The following is a 12402-nucleotide window of genomic DNA, read 5'->3' as shown; positions in this document are numbered from 1 at the left end:
ACACGGAGTACAACAGGAAGCCAGAGGAAAGCTGTCTACTGGAGGAAGATCGCCAACTAGGGGGGAATTATAAACCTGATGAAAATCGTCGTCGAAACAAGAGGAAAGGAGAGAACCTTCAGAGGCAACCCCGAAACAGGAATCCCAAAATCACGCATTTTTTCATTCCTCAGGAGATACAGAGCCCGCCAATTAGAAACAGAATGGAAAATGAATACCCTGAGCACATGAATAAAAAGGAGAACGATGCATTAGCGATTAGTATATTGGCGTATAATGTGGCAGGAATTGTAAATAAATGTAACAACAACGCCTTTTTCTGCTTTATCAAAAATTATGATATTTTCTTGCTGTTCGAGACATTTGTTTATGATGAGGAAATGTTTAAAGAATTGGAAATGAAGTTTGATGAATACGAATTGATCTGGATTCCTGCGGTGAGAACGGCACGTCGTGGTAGAGCGAGTGAGGGGAGAATTTATGGCGTCAGGAGGGATAAGGTCAAGAATGGGATTATAAAGTTTGAATCAATACTCAATTGCAATATTTTCAAACTTAATGTAGAGTCTCATCGATTTGTCGTCATTCCTACTTATCTAAATTGTAATAAATGGATGGATGATTTCATTGGTATGAGAGATTTATTGGTGGAATGCAGCGATCTCGAATTGGTGGTTGTAGGCGATTTTAACGGTAGGGTTGGCAACAGGCAGATTATACCAGAGGAAATCCTATCTGACTCACCTGGTATCCTATGCTGTGATAGGACTTCGAAAGATGCAGTTATAAATGCATGTGGAAAGGAATTGTTGTCGCTGTTTGACGATTTTGGTCTTGTGCTACTGAATGGTTGGACGAGGAAGGATGCTGGCGGCGAAATGACGTATATGGGGGCACAAGGCTCCTCAGTCATAGACTTGTGCACAGTCTCTCTCAACGTTCTGCCTGTCGTCACTTCGTTTGATGTGATTCCTGAAATTTTCTCCGACCATCTACCAACAGTCACAGAAATCTATTTGCCAGGATGTACAAGAACAACTTCAGACAGCTGTCCAATACCGATTCGTAGAAAGTTGCAGTGGAGGCCGGGAAATGAGCGAAAGTATCGCAATGAGCTTAGTTTTAAAGTGAGGAGACGACAGAATTGGATCGACCCGAAGGATGACCTTAGATATTTGCTAGCCTTGATTCATGAATTTGCGCCTACAGATCTATTAAGTACTAAGATAGAGAATAAAGAGCCGTGGTACGATTTGGACTGTGAGCGGAAAAGGAGAGTCTTTTGCTCTCTTGAAAGCTTTTCGTAAAACCAAGTCTGAGACTATTAGAAGCAGATACTTAGAAACTAATAAAGCTTTTAAACAGTTATGTTTAAGAAAAAAGAAAACGTATTGGTTGGCATTAACGGAGAAGTTTAAAACAGTTAAAGATTCAAGCGAGTTTTGGAAACTGGTGAGATGTTTTAAAAAATGGAGCTTCAGAGTTGGAAATGATATTTCACTGGAGGACTGGGTACATCACTTTGATAAACTATTAAACCCAGTTCTAACTGCAAATGGAATACTGTATGCTGAACCATACATCTTGGATGAAATTCTGGACACGCCAAGTCTTACGCGAATTCCAGGCGGGCTTCAGGAAGTCTTATTCCACCATAGACAACATATTCAATATCATGAGTATTGTCAACATCAAACTATGTGGTCATGGAAATAAAGTATATGCCTTCTTCATCGACTTCTCAGCTGCTTTCGACAGGATAGACAGGCAGGCGCTGTTTTACAAATTGTCAGTACTAGGAGTATCCTACAAGATGCTAAATGCACTTCGAAATCTGTATGATTCGTCAACAGCTAGAGTTTGGGGGCATCAGGGGCTGTCGGGAAGATTTGAAACATGAACCGGCGTAAAGCAAGGCTGCCTTGCTGTTTTCTTTATTCGTGAATGATTTGGAGGATTGGCTGGATGGAGGGGTCAATGTTGGGGGTGTCTACATAAAGCTGTTGGCGTACGCGGACGATACAGTTTACAGTTGGCATCGGACAGACTCTCTTTGAGAAGAATGATAGCTGGCTTGGAGAGATACTGCAACAGTTGGAACCTACAGGTTAATCTCGACAAGTCAAAGATTGTGATCTTCAGGAAAGGAGGAAAAATAAGCAGAAATGAGGTTTGGCTGTACAACAATGAGCCAATTGAAGTGGTGAACAGCTACAAGTATCTTGGAGTGACATTGACGTCCAGATTGTCATTGACAGAACACTTCAGGGAGAGGTCGTCGGCAGCAAAAATCTCATTGAATATTTTCAACGGTCTGTTTTCACAGAAAAACATTCCCTTCAAATCGAAGCTAGGAGTATTTGAAGCAATGGCGCGTTCTACAGTGTGCTATGGCGCTCAAATATGGGGAGGAAAGATGGTTGAGGAAGTTGAAAAGGTTCAACGTCTTTTCCTTAAGAAGGTTTTCAATCTACCTATGTGGGCGCCAAACTACTGCCTCTTACTCGAGACTGCACTGCTCCCACTCTTTGTCTATACATTAAGGCTCCACTTCAAGTATATGAAGAGATGCATGAATCTGCCTGATAACTGGTATCCGCATATTCTGCTCAAGGAAACTATGGAGAGGAAAGTGTTTGTGTACAGAGACTGGATGGATATGGAAGTGGCTTATGGGGTCTCAGCAACGGAATTCCTTGCGGGTGATGTTGAGGCTCTTGTTATCAGAGTCACTGAGGGACTGAGAGAGGGACTCAGAGGCAGACTTCAGAGAAGCCAGCGATACTCCCTGTATCCAGAACTGATGCAATTCACAAACTATGTGTATGAACCAGTGGACTTCACATTGATTAAGTGGTTCATGAAGTCAAGGACCGAGCTCATTCGTCTCAACAAATATTCCCACAGGCAGGATGTAAGGATCTGTTCTCTATGCAACATGAAGGAGGAAGAGGATGTAGTCCACTTCATAGCCAGGTGCCCGGTGCTTGCAGAGTTCAGAAAGCGATACTTCGGAAAGACTTTGCTTGCTGTAGAGGAGCTGAAGACGTACCTGAATGGTCACAACTGGATGCTGATAGGACAATACTGCAGAGATGCTTGGGCGTACAGATATTTCTTGATTCAAGAATTCAATTTTTAATCCATACACACAAGATGTACTATTACCCTCTCTTCCTCTGTAAAATAGTATTTTCCATTTTTATTTTTTGTACATATTGTATATTTTTAAAATAAATAAATAATATTAAAATTCATATATAAAAAGCTTGCCAACACCTCCTGACGGCACTCAGCCAAGGAGAAAATGCTGACAATAAAAATGTATTAACATTCACTTGATTATTTTCTAAAATGTAATGAAATTTCGTTCAATGAAAGCCTTTATTTATTTATTATTTATTCATAATCTCATTCAAGAAAATTAAAAAGATCTGGGAGATGAAAAACAGGCTTTGCCTTTATTATTATATTTTATATTTTTGTTACAGTATTCTATGCATGACACTCCTTCAGCTGAGATTGACAGAAATATGAATTATGAATTGGTGGCAAATCTATCAGAAACTGAACCAGAAGGTGAAAATAACAGCCAAATAGCTGACGGTTTGGAAGGTCTACAGCAACCTCATACATCTATCGAACCTGATCTCTCTGATGAAACATGTGATGGTGCGCCCTTTTTTGTTATTAGTTTTATTCTATTTTGCCTAATAATTTTCATTACATTTTGTTCCAATTAATTGTAGGACAATAAAACTCACAAATAACAGTTATTATTTAAATTGAAATTCATAATAGGCCTACATCTTTTGAAGCTATTAGCCTGCTCTGATTTCTATTCATCAAAATCACTGCCGCCAGCCTGAACGACTATTAATTAGTTTTAATAATTGCATATAGAATAAATTGGTTATTTATCCCTTCCTTAACCACATTTTAGTTCAATAATTAACACCTTATCAAGACGCTATTTCTTCTTTAATTTTAATTATTATGTTTCTTATAATTTTTGCTTTCTCAATAATAATTAACATCTTAGTTTTCTTATTCTCTTACTTGTAAATCATTAATAATTAACAAAAATCAGCATAATTCATTTTTATTTATACATTATTCTAAGTTGTTAGGTCACAAACACTATGGACTGCTTTCGGATGGGTGACCAGAATGTGACCAAGGCGAGTGGAACCTACCCTGGTAGCTCCCCACAAGAAAGCCATAAGCATATTTTTATTTAAGTTGTACATAATATTGTACTGAAATGGCATTTGCTGAAAAAACCCCTCAGGTTAAGCAGGACCTAACATTGTAATCATTCATTTCCAATATAATTGATTGATTGGCTACCTCAAACTTTACATTTATGTTTCTTGTCTGTTACAGAAACTACAAGCAAAAAGAGGAGTCGGAAACGAGTACGAAATTCTTCACAATCGCAAAGAAACATCAAGAAATCAAAATGCAATCGTGGTGAGCAGTACATTAATAGTTCCGGACAGATAGTGGAAGCTAGGACATTGAAACAGCCATGTGGAGAAAAGTGCAGGCAAAAATGTACAAGCAGAATTACTGAAGGAGAACGAGAATCAATTTTGAAAAGTTTTTGGGGTTTAGGAGACATTTCACGGCAGCGAGATTTCATTGTGAAAAATATGACTGAGATTGTTCCGAAATATCAGTATAAAAAAAACTGAAACTGGTAGGAGTAATAATTATGCATTCTATTTGGAGGTTGACAGACAAAGGAAGAAGGTTTGTAAATTATTTTTCCTATCAACACTCAGCGTAACAGACCAGATGGTCAAAACTGCTCTGAAGAAACTCAATGGAGAAGGAACGGTTGAAAATGATAATAGAGGAAAGCAATCGAAATCTAAAATTGACTCAAATATTAAAGAAGACATACGAAATCATATAAAAAGTATTGATAAAGTTGAGTCACATTACTTAAGAGCCCAAACGAGCAGAGAGTACATTGATGACAGTTTAACTCTTACAAAACTATATGATTTATACAAAACAAAATGTGAAGAAGAAGGAAAAGAGTGTGGAAAGTTTCACTTGTATTGCACTATCTTTAATACAGAATTCAACATTGGTCTGTTCAAACCAAAGAAGGATCAGTGCAATACATGTGAATCCTTCAAGAATAGTGATTCACTAAGAAAAGAAGAGTTGAAGAGCTCACATGAGCAACACATTTTTGAAAAAGTGAGTTCACGCGAAGAGAAAAAGAAAGATATTGAAAAAGGAAGAGAAAATAAAGGCATTGACGTCCTTTGTTTTGATTTGCAAGCAAAACAAAGACCTCACTGTCTACAATGCTGTGACTAAAGAAGGACACAGCTACTTTTGGGACGAAACCATTGCTCAGAGGGGGGCCTGCCGGCCAATGAACATGGCTTTACAAGCATATTAAAAGTCACTGCCAAGGCAACGAAATTATTCTGTATTCAGACAATTTTTTTGTGCAGAATAAAAACAAATATTTTACTTCATTGATGCTGCACATTGTTAAAAATGAGAGCATTGAGAACATAACTCATAAATTTTCAATTTCTGGACACTCTCAGAATGAAGGTGATTCTATGCACGCATGCATTGAGAAGGAGAAGCAACGAGTGCTCAGAGGCTCTCCAATTTTCATATTTGCTCAATGGACGCCTGAAATTTCATTGGCAAAAAAAAACTGGAAAACCGTACAGAGTCACCGAGTTGGCAACCAATGAAGTTTTCGATTTAAAAAACCTGTCATCCACAATGGGCAATAATTTTATCACAACTGTAGAAAGAGAAAGAGTAATGTGGACAGATATAAAAATAATTGAGTACAGAAAAAACAGCCCCTACAGCTTCTTCGTGAAACTAAGCTACAAAGATGTAGCTTTCAAAGAAGTATGTATCCATGGAAGGAAAAAATCTATGAATCTGACATCAGTTGCACTGTCGCCAGCCTATAAGGTCCCGCCATCAATAAGTGAGCAGAAGAAGAGGGATCTTGTAGCTTTGTGTAGGGAAAATCTGATTCCAGCCATTTATCACGAGTATTATAGTGAGCTGAGGTCAAACTAATTTAAATTCAGAAAATAATAATACTCTATTCATTCATTTATTGGCTTATATATAAGAGAATAAAGAGAAATTCACATTCATTCATGATTTTCTACCGTGTTTCTTTAGCTCAACTCAAAAATATTAGTCCAATACTTGATGCAAGAGTATGATAACTCAAAATTTCTAATTTAAATACTATTTTTAGCCATCTACATTTTGGAAATTAAATATTTAACTCATCTAATGTTTTCTTTATTATTTCCAACATCATAAAATATTCTTTTTATAGTAGAATAGATTCAATTGAATGATGATCTAAATGTGAGTCTGAGACTCAAAACTTCAAACTTATTTCCCCACAAAACAGCAGTTTTGAGTTACGATACTCTTGTTCTGGGGGTGCGAATTATTATCTTAATTCAGAAATTGGAAATCAGAAAAAGGAAATACCTGCTTGAAGCAGAATGGCATGGCTAAGACGCTAACGCCGATTATACTGTTTGCCAGAGTCATCACATGGCCATTGGTACCCATTTTTCTGAAACAAAAAAAAAAAAAAAAAAATTAATACACTTTACAAGTACGGAGCAAGAGTTATTATTACAGTAAGGCTCAACTCACACTTACGCGATTCAAGTCGAGAAGAGACTCGACTCTAGTCGAGAGCATGTGTTGACTGCTGATCGCATGTGTTGAATCGACTGATCGGAGTGTCAGCATTTGGAAACACATGCTCTCGACTAGAGTCGAGTCTATTCTCGACCTGAGTCGCGTAAGTGTGAGTTGAGCCCAAAAGCAAGTTTCACAGAACAGACTGTACCGTACACTTGATTCGGATGAATGCGAATGTCTCAACTTAGAACAAGTTGATGGAGTTAAATAACTAGGTCTCTGGGTGGATAGTAAATTAAATTGGAAAAACATGTTTCATTCTTGAAAAATAAGTTGATCAAATATGAAAGAATATTTTATATGCTATTTGAAAAATTATTGAGATCCTTGTACTATACTTTGATCAATTCGAAAATGGAATATGGATTGGAAGTATGGGGAGGGACATATCTCACGATCTTACGCCCAATAATTATTTTCAAAAATCATTCATCAGAAAAAAATCAAATAAAATAAGCATGGAACATACTTTGTCACTGTTTAGAAGCCTAAATATCTTGCCAGTAAGAAATTTATATATTTATAAAACTTTACAAATATTATTCGATAGAAGTGGAGAAAAATACATTTTGTGGGTGATAGAGTTTCTCGAAATAAATTGAATGTTGTGTTCCCATAACCTAACTCAACAGCCTACAGAAAATTCTATTCTTTTTGGTCCCAACTTTTTATAACCATTTACCGGTACCAGCAGAAAAAAGTAATGCCAGGATAAGAAAAAGTTTATGAAACAACTTCGCATTCATCTGATAATTGAGGATGATATTGATCAGTATTTTAATATTCTAATGTAGATAAGTCAAGAATGTGTCCACGTACCAATATAATAAAAAAATAGAAAATATTTATTGTTTATGTTTTGAGAATAGAATGTGTAACTCATGTGTGTTGTGTATCATATAGATTTTTTTCATTATTTTTGGTGGATTGAAATCCTATTTATATTGTATGTGAATAAAAAAATTATTAGGAAACTTAGTGTATAAGTATTGTATTGAGAGATGTTTTGGAAGATAGTTTTTAATTTTAATTTGTATTTATTTTTAAGGCCGGAAGTTGGCGTTTTTCGAGCTATTCTTTTGTTTTAAATTTATTTATTTAGTTTCCCAAACAGGTGATATACCTACCTTTGGGCTTTATTGTTTCTGAAGGATAATATAATTATTATGTAAATTATTCATGTATGTGAACTTATGGGACAATAAAGAAGTTTCAAAATTAAATCAAAATCAAAAAATTCTATAACTAATTTGTAAAAATTATTTGATAAAACATTTCAAATCGTTACAATAATTTACTGTATCCATTGAGAAGAGAAATCCATAAGTATATTCGTTACTTTATAATCAATTTATTGACAAGTTTGAAAAGTTTATACGTTATCATCTTCATTTTTCTCTTGATTAACTAATTCAAGGCTACTATATAATCATGTTTTGAATGAACTTTCACATTCATACATTTCAAATATGCAAACTTTTCAATGATATCCAGTTATTAATCATAAACGTGCTGCTAAATGTGTAGACAAGAGTCTAGATGTTATTGTTTATTATAAGTAGATAGACTTCATCAATCATTTAGAATAAGCTATCATCTAATGACCAATTATCCAACAAAATAAAAGTAAAGAACTGCGGATGAGCAGTCAATGTATCTCATGTCATACTTGAATTTATTTGAAATTTATCTGACAATCTATATTTCTATTCACATTAGATACGGACTTCCTATGTGCTTAGTCATGCAGCATTTATTATTCCGATAATTATTTATTATTCATATTCTTCTCAATCTATTGGTAGACAATAAATCTATCAGTAAAGTGTTAAATTAAAAAAAAAAAAAACATATACAGTAGGTTAAGTCAGTGTTTCAAAGATGAATTTAATGCGTTCATAGTTATTGATTGCCAATAGATGGTCCAGGGAATATGCGATATACGATGAATCACACAGAATTCCTTATTCTTTCCATCTTACATTTAAGTATGAATATCAGCTAAGCTAAATTAAAAATTTCAGTAATTAATCATGCAATATGAAAAACTCTCTTTCATGAGGTGGATAATTTTTTTCAAACATTTTCCAGTTTCTCAATGATAGGGGACTGATAATTTTGTATAGGTCTTCTATCTACAGCTGGTACCAATCAATTACACTTCAACTCCAAACTACCATATTAAGCACGGGTGACCTGTTTATTACAGCTGGTAACTTGAGATGTTATATATATATCATCATAATTAACCGAGCGAAGTGAGGTCTAATATTCAAGTCGACGATTTGGCATTTCTCTTAATGTTTAAATGTTCATATGTTGCACATTCACGGCGAAACGCGGTAATAGATTTTCATGAAATTTGACAGGTATGTTCCTTTTTTAATTGCGCGTCGACGTATATACAAGGTTTTTGGAAATTTTGCATTTCAAGGATAATATAAAAGGAAAAAGGAGCCTCCTTCATACGCCAATATAAGAGTAAAAATCAGACTATAGAATTATTCATCATAAATCAGCTGACAAGTGATTACAAAGATGTGTGGAGAAGCCAGTCTATTGCTGTATTTCCATAAGGTCTATAGTTTCAATCAGGTACTTGTGGATGAGAATACTGCGTGAGGTCTACTGTTCACAGAACTACTAGTATTATCACAACATGATCTTGAATCATGATCATCTTCCCGTTCGACGTTAGCCGCTTGGCCGGGAAGTACAAAACATGGATATGTAATATATATATATATATATATATATATATATATATATATATCACTTAACAGAAAACACTTTAAAGTTTTATAATATAAATATAAACAGGATACACACGACACGGATAGATTAAAAACACTTAAAAACTTACATTTAAACGAGAATTTTCGGGGGCTGGGCCCCCTTTGTCAATCAACCAGGAAGTGAAGTGGTGCAGATTTGAACATTCTAACGGTCGTGACCACAGAGACGCGGTAGAGATGTTGTGTAGACCATAGAGCACAGACGAACGGAGGCGCACTGATTTTAAAGGAGCATTATGGGATTAGTTGGTGGGCCATGATGGGTTATTTCAAGTGGAAGATTTAAAATTTGAGTGGGTTATGGATAAGGAAAGGTGTAGATTTTGAACTGATAGAAAAGAGGAGATTTGAAATTAGAAATTCGTAATGAAGTAGAATAAAATTAGAAAATGGAACTATAGAATTGAATTGCAATTGAATTTATTTTTATTTTAATTGAAAATTTATTATGTATTTGATAGCTGTGACATTTCTTATATATGATGAAATTTATTTCAATTTAATTGGACAGTTGGTGTAGAGTTGATAGTTATGGTACTACTGCTGTCTGTTAAGACCAGGACTGGAAGCAGCTCCAAGCACCCAAATAAAAGCCAATATATATATATATATAGAGAATAGTTATTTGTGCAACTAGTGCGCAAAGTGACAGTTTGCTTCACCGAAAGAAGATTCATATCAAAATCATATATATATATATATATATATATATATATATATATATATATATATATATATAGGCTATATATATATATAGGGTGATTCATATTATGGTAAAATAATTCAATACGTGATAGTAGAGGTGAAAATAAGAAAAAAAGTTCTTATAAACATATATCCATAAACGCTTCATTAGCGAGCTATACAGGATAAAAGATTTCGCCCAGAATTCAGTTCCTCTGGTGAAATACACCAATGCTGAATTGTTTGGGGACTAGTTTTTGAAAAACTTATGCTGGATTCATATGGAAAAATATCTGAAAAACTGAATAAAACTAGTCTGGAAGCTGTAGTGTGAGTAGTTTTTGAGAAAAAAGCGTTTTCAACACAAAAGTTTGATAATTTGAAACAAGATCAAGATGCTCAGTTTGATAATTTGAAACAAGAACAAAATGCTAAGTTTGACAGACAAGATGCTAGGTTTGATGAGATGAAGCAAGAATTTGCTAGCATAAGACAAGAGCAGGTTAGTATAAATCTTTTATTGAAAGATACACATGAAACATTGATTAAAAATCATAAAGATGAAAGCAAATTGAAGCATGATAATAGTAGTGTTGAGATACAAGATCAATGCATTCAAGTTTCTGATAATCTAGGCCTAGTTACTGTTGTTGAAAAAGTCAACCCTAGTGAGATAGTAGAATTGAGTAAAGTAGTAGGTAGGGAGTTGTCTTCATTGAAAGTCAACAGTAAAGAAAGTAGTATTGCCAAATTGAAGGTTAGGAAAACAGTAAACAAAGTGGATGTTTACATGAGACAGGATTCTGTAGAGGTGAGGAAAAATGTAAACAAAATGAATGCTGCTTTGAGTCAAGTTGATGACTTCAACTTTCAATTGAAAATTGAAAAAGTGTATGCAATGCAATCTCTAGTGAGCTTGACTGACTTGACTGACTCCATAATTGTGTCTTTTTTCTTTCCTATAACCTATTTTCTTGGCCCTGAATCTTTTCAAATTTCAATTCTTTCCTGTCTTTGTGTAGTATTCAGTAAATTTCTTCTATAATACATATCTTATCTAATCAGGTGATTAGATAAGAATGAGAACGGCCTGAAGTACTGTTTTTCAGCTCCTGTTTATTCGAAAATAACTCGGGTACTTTGTGACTTGCAGGATTGATATTTGGCATAAAGTTAATAGTGGTGAAGTTGATTGTGATCACGAAGTTTCGAATTGATACATACAATAGTTTCTGTGGAATACGTGAATATATTTTTCTTGTTCGACATGATTTCTCAAGGAACGCGTAGTAAGCTGCTAACCGGCAAAGATAAGGCTCAAGGCAACAACTGCCCGGCCGGAGCTCCTCGACCCCGCTCCTCATCATCATCCACCAGTGAGGGACCGGCTTGCGGAAAACAGCTGATTCGGGACACAATATCTGAATTTCTTGCGGAGGACAATCAACTCGACAATATTGTTGAACGATTGTTTGAAAAGTTTTCTGCCAGGCTGGAGGAATCAGTGACGGCAGCTATTAGTGTTTTCGAAACCAGGTTTGCAGAGGCAGAGAAGAAGATTGCCACATTAACCGCCCAAGTAGACAATATGAAAAAATTGTCTGCAGTACAAGTTGCCGAGTTGGAGCAGTATCAACGGAGAAATAGCGTGCGAATTTTTGGGTTGCCGGAGGAGGGAGGTGAAAACGTTTCAAGCATTGTTACGGACTTCTTCCGCACCAGGCTCAATAAGGAGATCGACGTTGCGTCAATTGACAGATGTCATCGCGTTGGCCGAAGTATGGTGACTGACGCTCAACAACAACCACGACCGAGAGCAGTACTCGTGAAATTCATCAGTTACCAGACGAAAAGAGCCGTCCTGACCGATCGGCGCAAATTGAAAGGGATGGGATTGACGATACGCGAGGACCTGACACAGAGACGAAACGACTTCTATCGCAGCGTAGCCAGGAGAGTTGGAGTGCGAAATGTATGGACCGTTGATGGACGCGTGATCTGGAGGGAGAATGGTAATGTAATGTCTGGCGGATGGGAGCAGACGCTTGATAGACTAAACTGACATAGTATAAGCACACTGAAACAATAATAAGCATAGCGTTGAAGTGCTCTGAATAATTTGGTGAATGATGGACAATGATCATGTAGGTTAAACTCATTTTATTTTTCTTTATAATATTGTAGTATATTTTTC

At 35.7% G+C, this 12402-nt stretch overlaps 1 protein-coding gene across 1 annotated transcript in view; it reads right to left on the bottom strand.

The window, feature by feature from the left end:
* Positions 1-12402, bottom strand: part of LOC111050517 (putative sodium-coupled neutral amino acid transporter 10) — a 67666-nt gene that overhangs the window by 18619 nt on the left and 36645 nt on the right. Inside the window, exon 2 of the mRNA XM_039428324.1 lies at positions 6508-6595. Within this exon, the coding sequence (XP_039284258.1) occupies positions 6508-6591 (84 nt within the window). The 5' untranslated portion in view covers positions 6592-6595. The remainder of the gene's footprint in view (positions 1-6507; positions 6596-12402) is intronic.

This window comes from Nilaparvata lugens, chromosome 5 (genome assembly GCF_014356525.2).
Source record: "Nilaparvata lugens isolate BPH chromosome 5, ASM1435652v1, whole genome shotgun sequence".
In the NCBI taxonomy this organism is placed as follows: domain Eukaryota; kingdom Metazoa; phylum Arthropoda; class Insecta; order Hemiptera; family Delphacidae; genus Nilaparvata; species Nilaparvata lugens.
This window is presented reverse-complemented; position numbering and strand designations above follow the sequence as displayed.